This window comes from Rhopalosiphum padi, chromosome 2 (assembly GCF_020882245.1).
Source record: "Rhopalosiphum padi isolate XX-2018 chromosome 2, ASM2088224v1, whole genome shotgun sequence".
NCBI classification, from domain to species: domain Eukaryota; kingdom Metazoa; phylum Arthropoda; class Insecta; order Hemiptera; family Aphididae; genus Rhopalosiphum; species Rhopalosiphum padi.
This window is the reverse complement of record NC_083598.1, coordinates 17,269,555-17,285,056: the sequence shown is the minus strand read 5'-3', so window position 1 is coordinate 17,285,056 and position 15,502 is coordinate 17,269,555. Positions and strand designations below refer to the sequence as shown.

The following is a 15,502-nucleotide window of genomic DNA, read 5'->3' as shown; positions in this document are numbered from 1 at the left end:
TACGAGGAGTCGACTTCGAAACGTGCGTGTTTCGCACGACACCGGAAAAACAACGGACGAAGAAACGAAAACGATTTTTTTTGCACGGAACGTCGGCGTGTTGTAAAGCCACACCGACTCGTCGAAAACATTATTCATAAAAATATTAATTAAAATAATACGATTTAGTTATTATTTTATTATGTTGCGCTAATAATAAACAAATGAAAAGATAATATTATTATAATATAATATAATATTATTGTCTTTGGCGCGGCGAGTCAAATCACTTGAATCCGTTTGGCGAGCGTTGTGCCAGCCATCGTAGTGGCGGAGTGGCGGTGTTGGTGTCGGGCGGGAGAGGAGTGAGCGGCGCCCGTTCGCCCGTCATCGCCGATGTCGCGTTTGGTTGTCGGGCGCGCCGGCGGGCGGCGCCACATTACGGTCCGACCGTCGGCGGCGGGCGTGACGTCACGAGAGCACACGGTAACGCGCGCGCACACGCACGCACAAACTTACGCGGCGGCGGCCGACTCACATAACGGAGTTCCCCCCACCGACGGATACAGCTGTGCGGCGGTCAGGGAGGCAGCGGGGGGGGGAACGAATAAACGCACACGACGCGCGCACGGCGCGCCGCACATTCTCCAGTTCGCCTTCTGCCCGTCTGCCGGCCACAAGTGCCAGCGTTCGTTTCGCTCGTTCATCACACGGCCGCCGCCCGACGACGACGTCGCTACTCGCTCGTTCGCTCCGTGACCACCGACGCCGTCGCCGCCCCGCCCCGCGCCCATTGCGAGAGCGCGCGCGTGTGTAATTGATTCCATAATCTGTCCCAGTCTAATTTCGCGCGCCCGTCCGTGTGCGTCGCAGTGTCCGTCCGACTTGGTGTTTTGCGGTGCGTTGTTCTCGCGTCCCCGCGACCGACCGCCAAAAATCGCATACGACTATTTATTGATATTGAAAATTTTTTTTTTCTATTATACATTCAAACGGTGCGTTTGTGCGAGCTGTGCGAATAATTAATTTTCGCGACCGTTCACAGAAAACATTAATTTTTACCGACTATTAGTGGACGAGTGTTCGTTTTTTTTTTTTTTTTAATATTAAAAAATCAATTATCGGTTACCCGGTTCGTGCCGAGATCGTTGACGATATTAATGGTGCACGTCATCTGTTCCGGTCATATTTTTGGATTACTGTTCTTCCGCTCCGGATTCACCGGTAAGTCGGATTTGTATTTACAATACCACTCCCCCGCGACTATGTCCGTGTGCCAACCATATCACCCGCGAAACGGTCATTGCGCCGAACATGCATGTGTTGCGTGTACGGGTACCGATCATCGCGCATACGTCTATCCTTTTGGCGCCGCCAAAGTTTCGTCACACGTGATGATGTCGCTGCAAGTCAATTTTTTCGCACAAAAACAGCAGTCACCAATTTGAATTATTTAATTTTTTTTCCGAAATTCGCAAATGTGACATATAAATGTACGACTGATTTTTTTGCTAATCATTCCATATCCGTACGATGTTAACATGTCTTCGGTCGACGAATTGCGTATATTATCATTATGCCAACGATAATATGGATAATTTTTTTCATTTCGACTTAGGTCCGCGTGTGTTCATACTAATATTATTAGTACTGCTTTCCAAACGATATCGATATGATTATTATGTTATTATACACCTGTGGGCGGTGGCGGCCTAATAATCGGCCTTGCCTGCGGAGAGCAGTGTCGTCGTTACCGTATCCGCCCCCGCCACCGCCAAAGACTAGTCCGATAAAACCGGCCGCCCCTCCGCGCTCGTGGATATGACGCCGCCGTCGTGTCACGAATTGCGGTCCGCGGTCTTCCGCGGTGAGATGGCCTACATATTCGCCATCAATCTATCGACACATCAATCGTCGTTTATACATATTTTTTAGGTTTATTATTTTTTTTCAAACCAATTTTATTGTGGTCGTGCAGGGATAAAATTCGCGGATCTCAGGCCACAAAAATTATCCCGTCGTAGTATTTCCATAACGTTTCCTATCCTTTGGCGGAAGTAAATAAATCAAATAATTTCATCCAGTTCTTTTAGCGATGGCTCCTTTGCCTTGTCGCGCGGAAATCCGCCGAAGTATTAATACGATAATAATAACAACATAGTCGGCGTAGTCGCGGCACGCGCGAAGGTTGCGTGTGTGAGCGTACGCGCTCGCTGTACTGTGCTCCTGCGAGAAGTGATCTCCGCGAGGTGGAGGGGAATCGAAAAAATAACAAATTTTATTATCTGGGTCAATGTCGCGGGCGCTTGCCCGCCTGCCCGCCCGCTGGGGGACTGTCGTTGCCGTTTTAGCGGCTGTGTCGTATAAACGTTTATTGTTATTATATATTAGGTTAGTTATATTGTTCTTTTACCAGTCGGAAATCGTGTGTTTTGATTAAAATAAATTTCGAGAAAATGCACCATCGCGTGTGCGCCGTGTTTTTCCTCCTAAACCATCGGTCGGTCGGCCGTTTGCCCGTTTACTCGATTTTTCAATCGTTGCCACCGCCACCGGTTAGTCGCCGTGCTTGCGGTTTTACATTTCGTTTGGATCATTCGTCACGCGTCTGAATGGCAACTGCGCAGCGCCGAGCCGCTCGGACGGACTAGAGAAAGTGTTGTCGACTTGCGATCGTGTTGTTGTTTTTTTTTTTCACATAGGTATATTTAGATCTCGCGAAAATCGCGTCTAAGAACGAATTCCGATTGAATAGTGCGTAGAATTGTGGTAGGATTATATCGTCCACTCCGTTAACAGTAATATCATAACTATAATTGAATAATATGTCATCAGTTCGTTTAACTGTAATTGGTTCGTTTGTGATAACTAATAACAATAATTCGTACTTGCACAACACGATATTTTGTCGTCGGTACCGATTACCAATAGTTGTGCTGTAACCGTTTGCGAACAGTATTTCGTTACGACCTTGTGGTCTTGTCCTTTTATAGTTTACCTTGAAGCTGAGATATATCTATCGTCGATGAAAAGCTTTTCCGGTAAATTCGTATTTACGTTTGTAACTAAAAATAAATAATAATAATAAAACACCGTATTACGTTTTTGATGTGTATTTAATGTTTTGACAGCGGACTACTTTCTTTGACATTGGGATTCGTTCACAATCCGAAAATAATAATATACCTATTAAGACGTAATGTATATTAAACCGTCGTGAACTCCTGCAAAATACTCGAACAGAGTAATTTTATGAATAATTGATAGTTTTTATCTAAGTTTTTTGAAATCCACATAATCGGTTTGAAAATATAATATTCATCACGTACTTGGAAATTTTCAAGGCCAATTTGGTGCACAATTTGTAGGCATTTACAAATTTTTGCAACGACGGCGTTTCACGGAGTCGGTTATTTGCTGTAGATTTGTGTTTGTGTATGTTATGATGTGCAAGTCGTGTACATCGTCTCGGCCTTGCTTTGGCAACCTCCAAGCGGCGGCGATGACGACACGCGATGGCCTCCCGACTAATATTTACGCGTTAAATTTTCTCTCGATAAATGTTACACGCGGCGATTTCTGTGAAATTGTCGTGATGATAAAATTTTCAAAAACGCGTTGCTCTGTCGGTTTAAAGACGAATCTTATTTTTGTTTCGCAGCAGATGTCGAACGACAATATTGTCGTCTCGGCCTCGCAACCGTCACTGCGCATTTACTCGTCGTCTTAAAATGTATTATATACCACAAGTACCTATGTATAATAATATAACCTATTCATTATTATTGTTGTATAATATTTACACGCGACATTAGAGTCTTGTGTTTATTTGACACGGCGCAGCGGCAATCTCTTTCTCTCTCTTCTTTATTTATTTGTATTACGGACGTCCGATTTCAGTTTGTTTCCCACACACTCGAGGGGTGCTAACCACGACAATCGCAGTCGTGTCTCCCGCACATAGGGGTGCGGCATGCATGGGTACACAACATTGTGACGTCGACAACGCCGAGGGGGTCTTTATATTAAAAAATACCTGATCCGTAGGCAAAAATGAATAATATCGTGGATAATATATTTTATGCCATTCGTCGGCAAACCCTTTCTGAGATGTAAAAATTGATAAGTGCAGATCGTCGTTTTTTCGCTTCACCTAATTCCCTTCCTGGCCATAACTACGAATTGAACTACCTAACCTACTCGAATTAGTAGAAGTCCCTTGGAAATTATTCCAAAATGATATTCCAAATTGTTGCAACAATACAAAATATTATTATCTATTTGGTATTATTTTTAATAATTGTTTTTCCCGTTTCGTTTTCAGAATGATATGCTATTGGTGAATCACGACAAATGCTTGTGGACATGAGACCCGTTGAGTCCAGCGAGAACATTACGATTATGGACGAGATCGACGAGCTGTTGGGCACCCGGAGAAGTTATGGTTGGAATTCGGGTTCGCGGCCATCGATGATTAGCGCCAAGTACCGGCTTAAAGAGGAGCGGCGCAAGGTGCTCAAGATATCTGTAAACAAGATGAAGAAGATCGACGATGCCGAGAGCTCGTTGTGCCGGTCTGTGTTGATCAACAACACGGTGAAGAGGCTGCAGGCCGAGACTAGGGACGACCGGACCACGGGACGGACGTCACCCGCCTCGCCGCCCTCGCCGACGTCCGCCGGTTACGGTTATCATGGTCCTCAGCAGACGCAACCCTGTGGTGGCCCGGGAGGTAATCCTCAACTCGTGGACATCACCAACCTCAGGGAATCGTCCTGCACCAATGGTACCGGGAGCGTAGGAGTTGGCGGTAACCCGGTCACGGGTGGCAAGACCCTGACCAATAACAACAACAACAACAACAATAATATTAGTAGTAACAACAATAACAACAACAATAAACCGCTGACGGAAGCGCAGTCGTTGTTGTTAGCGGCTGATCACCATCACCACCATCACCTTCTACACCACCACCATTTACAACACCACCACCACAACAACAATCATCATCACCACCACCAACTACAACAACAGCAAAACCACCACCACCACCTTCACCATCACCACCATCACCAACAACAGCAGTCGTCTTCGGCAGCCGCGCCCGGTGGACCGTTGCCGTACGGGTACGACGACGACGTGGAAGACGAAGAAGTCGATGACGAAGAAGTCGACGACGAAGAAGTCGATGACGAAACGATCGCGTCTATAATGATGCAATTACCGTCGTCGTCACCCCGTAGTAAGCGGAAGCGGTGCGTGGACGAACCACTGGATGACCTGTTGTCGCAGTTCATCAACAACAACCAGCGTGAGGACGAGGACGTGAACGTGGTGGACTTGGACTTACACGAGTATCCGGCCGCCAAGAGACTGAGGACTGACGAGGCAGCCGCCGCTGCAGCCGCAGCGGCCGTCGCAGCCGTTGTTGCGGGCACTACCCCGTCAGCGGACGCGGCCTCCTCGGCCACCGACCTGTGTTCACCCGACTGTTGGTCGTTGATGGACACGTGTTGTGACGACTCTCTCGACCTGTACGGTGGCCAGGTGCCGGCCGCGGTCGAACACCAGGACGTGTTGCTGCAGCCCACCACCACGTCGGTAGACTGCTGTTCGTCGCTGTCACTACCGCCGCCGCCGTCGACCCCGTCGCTCGACGAACAGCATCAGCATTATGGCGTGGCCACGTCATCGTCGTCATCAGCCACTGGGTCAACGTCGCCAACGAATCTGTCGTGCGGACAGGCGTCCATGTTCAGCGAGATGCAATCGGCCATGTTTCGCAACCTGATCGCTTCGCTCGAGTCTTAACCGCCATCGGTGTCGTCCTCCGACCACCGAAAAGGCGGTCGACAAACCTAACAAAAACGTATAATTTTGTTTTCACTTAAACGACTGTCTCCTAAAGTATATTTTTATTTCATTTAACCCAATACACACCTGTCTTAACGACGGCGTGTGTGTTGTGTACGTCTTATCCTTTTACCACGTTTTTGTACACATAATCACGTCCGATATGATTGTGTTATTATTTTATGTGCAGTCCGGGAGACTTATACAAAAAATGACCATTTTATTTTTTTTTTATTATTATTTTTATGTGCAATAAACGACCAATTCGCGCAAATGTTTTTTTCGTTTTTCTCTCTGTATCTATTTTTTTTTTTATTATTATTATTATTATTATTATTATTATTACTTTATATTACTATTATAAATATATATGAAATGTATCTTTTTTTTTGTTTTTAAAACGTTTTTCAACGTTCTTACGAATAAGTTTACATTTGATTATGTTATTCATTTTACGCATAATCCACGTGTATCGCGAAAGTGACGTGTACATAGATAATGATAATATAATTATGAATGTATTTTTGTTTTTCGTAACTGTAGATAATCAAACAAGGGCTGTGTTAAATTCATCCAATCGGTCTCTTTTTTTTTTTAATCGAACGAAAAGAGTATAAAATAAAATTATATAATAATATGTATGTATAAAATTAAAATATAATATTATGAGAATGTTTAACTATATTATATGATATTAAACAACATAGACAATATATTATTAAAGTAGGCAATTTTATAGAAAACCGATTGGGGTATAGGCTAATCGGTAGTGATAGTACAAAAAAAAAAAAAAGAAAAAAAATGATAAATTCTAACAGATTGTTTTTATTTTGTGTTTTCGTTATTTTTCGTGTAGAATCAGGAGCACAAGGGAGGGGGAATGCTTTACGCGAGTTCTCATATTCGGCGGCCGTATAGACATTGTTTTCCTATATTAAATACGTATAATATATAAATATTATATGGTTTAATTATATTAATATTATATAATATGATAAAAGAAAGTTTTTTAACATTTTTTTTAGTGTTTTTCGCTGCTACTAGACAAAAATTTTTTAGTGCGATTATTACGTTTAAGCTATGTAAGGAACAGTCTTCCTGACTTTTTCCAAACTTAATTTTTTTTTACTGTGTGATAATAATGTATTTATTTTAGCGACTTTTAGCATAAAATTGTGTATAAAACGAGATGTAATAGAAACGCGATGAAAATAAATAAACAAACAAAATATGAACACTGTCCGGGCGGCTAATTATTGATGTTATATTATGTTAGTTAATTTTTTTTTGTTTCTTTAAAAAGAAAATAATACAAAACCGCCATCATAACCTAACCTACTCTATACACATTACGCGTGCAGGAGAAAGTGCAGCGGTCTTTCGCGCATTTCGTTTTATCGTTTCATTATGTGTTGTTAATAATCGTTCGTTTTGTACAATTCGCGAAACCGAAACAGGCGCCCCCCCTCCAAAAATAAAATAAATGAATAAAAAATACTCGTCTGGGCTCCGTTACTTAAGTCTTCCTTTATTTATTTTTATTATTATTATTATTTTTTTTTAAAACGTGAGATTATCAACAATATTTGATGAGTATAAAATATGTTACCCGGGTGATAAGAAATAATAATTAAATGATACAATTTTTTAAGCTAAAAAAAAAATTGGTAAAACCGTAGATACGTTTATATAATAATGAAATTATATGAATATATTTTATTAATATTATTACGATACGAATAAAAAAAAATTATATTGTATTTTTTTTAGAGCTTTATTATACTGATTATGTATGAAAAAAAACATATGTATTCGCTAATAGAAATTGTTTTTTTTCGATTGAACATTACTTTTTTTGTGTAAAATATTGCGAATGATAATATAATACATTTTGTTATTCCTTAAAGACTGTTTTGTTAATTTATTTCTACATCTTTACGCGGTAGCGAAGATGAGAACCGTCATTATCCTCTCCTCTATAATAGTCTTCTATCGATTTATATTATATTTTACTGTGACATTGTGTATATATATATATATTTATATAGGTATATATTTAAACGGGTCGGAAACGCGAAACGAAATCGTAACGCAAAAATCTGTGATTGCTGGTTATTTGGGTATGATGAAAAATAAGTACGCAATGATAAATATTATGATATATACATAGGTACTACATCACGCGTGTACGTTAGACCACGACCCGGCGACGGCGGACGAGTGAAAAAGTTGTATTGGGAATCGGAGGAAGACGATTTTTTTATTCACTTTAAATAGCACACCACGCGATGGCTTATAATATCAACTCATGATTTTTTAAAATCTATCATTGCATAATGCAATATGGCTACATATTAAGTATTGGATACTTCTTGTTTTTTTTTTTGGGAACGAATATTTAAATGGTCTGTTCCTCGATGATACTTCTTTATATATAGAAGTCAGTTTACCTGTCTATATATATATTATATATGAATCATATACGCTTGACCAAAAGTAAATCGTTCCAAAGTCTGACGGGAATATAGCCATAAAGTATACGATCGTCCAACTATAGTTACAAATTGGCAATATATATTTATTTTTAATTGGTTTGGATCAACTGGTCACAATACCGTGTATAGCAGTCGTACAACACGTGATTCGGAACCGTACTCAATATCTGCAGTTAGTGGTAAATTTGAATTGGTTTAAATGGGCATTTGTCCGGAGCTTTGGAAAAAGAATTGGCATGGCGTGGAAAAAGGGGTTTGTCCATGTCATATACTCGGGTATTTTTGTGTATGATAATTTACTGATCATAGGAGATATATACCATATTGTATAATCACGTTTGATCGAATATATGATAAACGCAATGATATCTAACGTAAATTTTGTTTTGCTAATTGAAACAATTTCACTCACTACACCATTGATAATACGACGTCACAGTCTTCGCGGATACTGTTAGCTGCACACACACCGATTGACAATCTCGGCGTTTAATACAATAAGAAAAAAATAGGTCATCAGCTCGCGTAAATAACAAGTCAACAACAACAATAACAAATACTTGTCTGATGATCTCCGAAAGTGCGTATTATAAAAATGTGAATAAAAATTAAAAATATTACCTATCTGTATAATTATAAAACTTAATATGAACAAGTTAAAAAAATCAGTAACGTTTGATCGAAGACATAAAATAATTATTGAAATATAACAGCACTTGGTGTTGCGGAGGACTATGTCACAATAATACACTCATACCTGTTAGTTATGAGTATTTTAAAATATACATAAAATATGCGCAGTTTTAAAATGTATAATATTCTTTCCTTTAAATTTGATAACAGATAATATTAAAAATAACTGAATATGAGGATTGTGTACGGACAGTTATTAAGGAGTTCAATATAGGCAATTTTTTAAGTGCACGCATGCTGGTATTTTAAATGTGTGCATATAGTAACTATTAACTAGTAAGTGATCATTATAGTATAGGTATATCATGATATTATGTGGAGATACTGTAAAATAAATATAGGATATTTCCCGCACGTGATGCACAGAACAGTTACCATCCCAATGTCATCTTATTTCTAGTTCGTTAAAACTTGAAATATATTTTTATAAATTATACAAAATGTTTGTGTATTGATTCAACGTTTGATATTTGTGTATACCTTGAAAAAAATATGTTCTCGAGAATGAGAAATCAAAAAAAAAAACAGGATCTAAAGACAAAGTTCACCATGATGAAGATAACCCTTTTGAGAGCTTTTTTTCATATTTTATTTTATTACCTTTTTCGAGTTATAACCAATTAATATTTATATACGATTTAAGTCAACATTGCAAAGTCGAGTATACTCGAGTGATTATTTAAGGATTAGATTAATCAATTTAACTTTAGTTTATTTTTATATTTTATAAATTATCTTGAATAATTTTATTAATTCTAATAATTATTTATTAACCCAAGTTTTAATTTACCGATATTATTGTTAGTTTACCGTAACCACAATCATTGATCTCATAAATTACCTTTTCATTAAAGAATAATATAAATTTTATAAAAATGTAAATCTTGCTATGCCCTTTTTATAACATCTGATTTTTGTTACGAAAATATTTATAGAATTAAAAAAAAATAAAGAACCCGTAAACATAAAACAAGGCATAATCGTCTATAATAGTATAATGATATTTTCATAAAGACAATATTTTTCTCGAAAAATACGGAATAAAAGCATGTAAAATGACAATAAATAAATACAAGGTCTGTATTATACCTATAATATTTGAATAAACAAAACACAGAGAATCACATAGATACATATATAAAATAGTGCCCGCGTGCTGTTTGCTCCATTGTTTATTGTCGATACAAAACAAATACATTGATGATGAATTGATAAAAAAATAAGAATGATATGTTAAACAATCAATGTAATAATTGTATTTGACAATATAACATAATTGTATCCTACCCTCGTTTTGAGTCATCGACCGCAAGAATCGCACTGTATATTTTTGACTACCACACTTATTTACACAGAGTGGTACACTAAGTGTGCTCACTGCTCACCATCAATTTTTCCTTTAATTATGTACTTGTTTAAATTTTGATTCTAGGAATTTTTAATCATACTTAGGTAAATACTATATTTTCAAATACTTAGAATTTTTATATTATATCTAAGGAGTTATTAATATATATAGAGATTTTTTATTCTATTATATTGCTTAGCAGGCGATTTCAAACGAGTTGCTTTCAAGTTATTAAACTTAAAGTAAAAGGTATTAAGCCATAAGGATAATAGACTATTAGATATTAGGAACATAAGTGCACTTTGTTTTTTTTAAATTATAGTAATTATGTAATATTAATGTTTATTTATGTTATCTGTGTACAACACATAATTATTTACAAAATATATTTGATTATTACTATAAAATTATTTTATAATTTGTAAAAATTGTTCGAGTATAATAATTATAACAAGTATTAGACTAAATATACCTACATATAATATGTTATAGTAAAAAACTTGACTAAATATTGATATTTTTGTGAAATCATGATATAGGGACTATAATTTGAAGTATACATAAATTTCAATAATTAAGAAACTATGTACTTATGAATTTGAGAATTTGAATACAAATTATTTGAAACTGAGATTCCTATAAAAAAATCATCTGCTTAACAATTTACAATAATGAAGGTTAGTTTTCATTTGAAAATGCGAAGATTGAATTGCTTCAAAACATTTATTAAATGGTAGGTATATAAATATCTAAGTATTTGTAAATATTGTGGTCCTTATAACTTATAAGTATATACTAGAAGTTCTCAAAACCAGAATTTGAATAAACGCATTATTAAAGGAAAGAATGGTGGTGATCATAGTCATAATGAAACACCCAATATATATTATATTTTATTATATTATATGTTGCAGTATTATTATGAGTGCGACTGTGTAATATAATGTACACAGTGTGTATAATTTATGTATGCCTGGTTTAAAATATGATTGCAGCACTCGACTGCGTGTTTACGAGTTTTTTTTATTTTGTAGTGCATTTAATGGCGACGAAAAATTTACGTTTCACGTTGGTGATAGTGTTTTACAAATAAATAAATTGAAACGTGATCAATGGCAACAGCGGCGCTGCAATGCATATGGTATTATAATATTATATATACATTACTGCGACGATTTAATTATTGAAATAATAATATTATATCTGACGGCCGACCGAACAACAAGTATTATTTTGTAATATTAATTGAACAATGGAAAATGGATAAATTAGTTATATTTAACATTACGATGATAATATAATTGTTTATGTTATGCTAATAAATATAATTAATTAAATATGTAAATATCTACAGTTTAACAATATATTTGTCAACAATACAATGTTGTTTTGTTGGTATTATTATCTTATTAAAAAAAGATATCTTTGCTAACTATACCTATAACAACAAGATTATTGTCAATCTTGCAGCATAATTTTTTGTTAATCAAGATTTTTTTACAATGATGTTATTTAAGTTATTCATGCATCGTTTAATAATATTAAATAAAAATAATATAATATTATTTTCAATAATATGTTGGCCAGTTTGCATATTATGTCGTAGGTATTTATACTTATATTTTATATAATGTATTGTGTTAGTCTTAGGATATTATATATTAAATTCGTAAAATAAAAAAATAATAACAAGTATAGATACCTACCTAAATAATAATAATTGTATTAGTTTATAAGGTATTTATTACATTTACGCGACGCCTTATCATATTAAAAACTATTAAATATTACTTTTAAAAGAGTAGTTTGTTCTCAGTGTATAAAATCTGAAAAATCCACGCAATTTTTATGAAAACAATTTTTGAAACAACGTTCTGGTTGTAAAAATATATTCGGTAAAATAACTGAATAAATATTTATGGCGAGTGTTTTAAGCTTATAAACTTTGAAGATTACGCTGCCAAGAATTTCGGGCCATAAATAAAATCTTTTAGTATATTATATTTCGAAAAAAGAATGGTTAGTTTACAATAGCTTAATAAGTATTTATATATTTATAATATTATATTTGAGTGCATACTATTATATCCTATTTACTATACCGCGCAATGTCGTTGCGAGACACATACAAATCTATTATTTCGACGTTTTTTGATTTTTATAATTTTCATATATTTACGAGCGTTGTTTACAAACGTTCAACAGATGTATATAGCATACTTGAAATGCGTACGAATCTTAGATTAATGATTGAGAATAGAATTTGCATTTTAAGAAACAATTGAATCGTAGTTATTGCAGCGACGTAGCGAGCTCAACTTTACTATCAAGCGTGTACAATTGAACATTTTTAAATTTTTTTCATAAACATTATTTTGCAGACATTTTGCAAAATTTTTAAGATTAGTTGCTTGTTAAATGTCGTGAAAATTAAAACAGTTAGCTATTAGTAGTTCACCTAACCAATTTTACAGTACATGATAATTTAGCGGATAATTTGTTAGATTTTTAAATTTTAGTACGAAAAAAATAAAATATGTTCATAAAAATTGAAGAATTGTCCACAAAATAACGTATTAAAAATTCACAAATGTACGTGCTGATGATATATTGAAGCTTATGCAGCGTATATTATTATAATACACTAAGCTATAAAAAGTTGTATAAATATATAGTAGTAAATATTGATATTTGTATAGGTATACCTACCTATATACAAAATAAATCAGTTCGATTTAAAAACGAATAAAGATTTTGAGAACGACAAGTTAACTACAGCGATTGCAGTTATATACAGTGGTGGAGTGCAGTGAAACAGAAAATGTTTAAATATTGAAAAAAAAATAAAACACATTTTCTTGATTATTTATTATATTATTTATAAAAAACGAAAAATAGACGAGTACATAGCCTGCGTCATCTTAAATTTCATCTTATAAATTAGTTTTCATCAAGTTGTCTGGTTATGTTTAAATGGCTCATAGGTGGTTATTGGGGGGGGGGACTTAAGCTTAAGAACTTAACGTAATCAAATCACACCAAACGTCAAAATAAAAATTGTGTATTTTAATGTTTGATATTTATAATATTTATTTTATTTTGTTGGAATTTGACAATACGAGAATGGTCTATCGTTATTGGAATAAACCATATTAGATTCTGAACGGAGTGATGAATGTATTGATTTTACAATGATGTGTGTTTTTATTTTTATTTTTGTGTCTGTCATCACTTTTTGGAGTAGTAATAATGCTTCGATTTTTGACTTCAGCCCCTCTTTGAAAAGGAAAATTCATCTAGTTGGTACTTTAGGGGGTCAAAACTAAAAAATTTTCAATAGTTTTCAAAAGCGTCGGGAAAAACCCTGAAAAAAACGGATGCGAATTTTTACGCATAACCACTTTTTGACAAAATCGATTTTTTGATTTTCCTGTAACTCTAAAACGAATCATTGTAAATATTTGAAGTTTTTACCAAATGTTTATTTTAGCGTTATATATTTACGATTAAATTTTCAAAATATTTAGAATTTTTTTAAGCTACTTATAGACATTTGAAATTTTTGACTTTTTTAAGTTTTTTTTCTTAAAATACCGATAAAAAAATTTGGCTGTCCAAAAAATCTTTAAAATTTAATACAAGGTTTATTATAAGTTGTACTTATCGTAGTAAAAAAAAAAAATCAAAAATCGTTAGTCACAATTTTTTTTTATAAGCATTTTAAGTTCAAATGTTTACAAAATACATCAAAATTACGAAAATTTGCAAAGAATTTTGAAGTTGAAAATTCATGTGATTTATACTTAAGGTTCAAAAATCCAATACAAGGTTATCCATAAGTTCTCCTTTAAGTAATTGTAAAAAAAAATTCCAGCGTCAATATAGAAAACATTTTATGAGCGTATGAAATTTAATTTTTTACGAAATCGCATAAAATAACGATATATTACAATTTAAATATAAGTAATAATAATATAATATATCCAACTAATTACCATTGACTGACAAATCATCTCCGTTCAGAATCGTTTTTCGTATACAATGATACCCGTCATCGCATTCAAATTTAACACATCCACACGACCAGTGACCTACTCACCATCTCTACTATATAGCTGAGCGATACCCACTTGCCCACTTTTATTTTGTAGGTATATATTGATAATCGCGAATATTCTAATCTATAAAGTAGTATCTATAAAATATAAATAAGTAAGCTGCAGACTGCCGCAGCAGTAATGTCGATTACGTCATTGGAGTGTGTGGCGTGTTCGTCTTTAATTTTTTTTTAATATCTACGCGTTATCCTTTATCTATGCGTAGTTTTCCGTAGTGGCAAAGAATTGTATATTGCAGTCTACTATTTTTCCTAATTTATAAAAACTATTTTAAGTTCCTTTAACAATACCTATAAGTTCCTCCATTTGTGAAAGGAGTTTTTCGGCTATGCGTCGAATAAAAATTGCCTTCGAAATTCAATGCTGCAAGAAATGTTTAACAACACCTTAATTTTGTATATTGAAAAAAAATTATCGAAATCTTTTGATACCGATACTATTATTAAAATATTTGCACAAAGCAAAAGGTTTATACAATTAAAATAAAAAAAAAAATTAGTAGCTTTTCAATATTTAATTTTTTTATATTCCTTTTGCTTATACAAATTTATTTGTTGCCTCAGCTAGAATAAAGTAGGAGTAGCCACTAGTTATTGGGTTGAAGCGTCTAAAAATGTCTGTTTACGCAAATGGATAAGACAAAAATGTTTAGCCCCCCCATGGATGTGAGTATGTGACCAAATATCCGCCTATGTTAAATTCTCACGTTATTTGTATAGATTGGACACGAAACTGTTTTATGGCGATTTAGCTCAAACTTTTTGGTTTTAGGTTTATTGAATCGGAAGAATATATTGCATTTACATTGCTGCATTTAATATGAAATGAATGAATCGTATCTCGAACTGGGTCATTTCCTGAAATGTGGCTATTTTGTGTCCACAGCCGTTGTCTCACAGCCTGGCGGTTTGTGATTTTTAAAACTTAAAATGTAACTAAGATAATTACACAAACCTACTTTTCTGTGTGTAGAAACCCGGAAAATTAACACCTTTGTTGAGTTGTATTTGTTTATA

The 15,502-nt window shown here is 34.7% G+C and overlaps 1 protein-coding gene across 1 annotated transcript; it reads left to right on the top strand.

Annotated features, from left to right (window-relative positions):
- The first annotated feature begins 621 nt into the window (after positions 1-621).
- LOC132919665 (probable serine/threonine-protein kinase DDB_G0282963) lies at positions 622-7,738 on the top strand. Its single transcript, XM_060981435.1, has 2 exons — positions 622-1,203; positions 4,304-7,738. The coding sequence occupies exon 2, from the start codon at positions 4,333-4,335 to the stop codon at positions 5,788-5,790; it is 1,458 nt and encodes a 485-aa protein (XP_060837418.1). The 5' UTR covers positions 622-1,203; positions 4,304-4,332; the 3' UTR covers positions 5,791-7,738.
- Positions 7,739-15,502: the final 7,764 nt, after the last annotated feature.

Coding starts and splice junctions, on each gene's coding strand:
- LOC132919665 (XM_060981435.1), top strand. CDS start 4,333: ATGCTTGTGGACATGAGACCCGTTGAGTCCAGCGAGAACATTACGATT.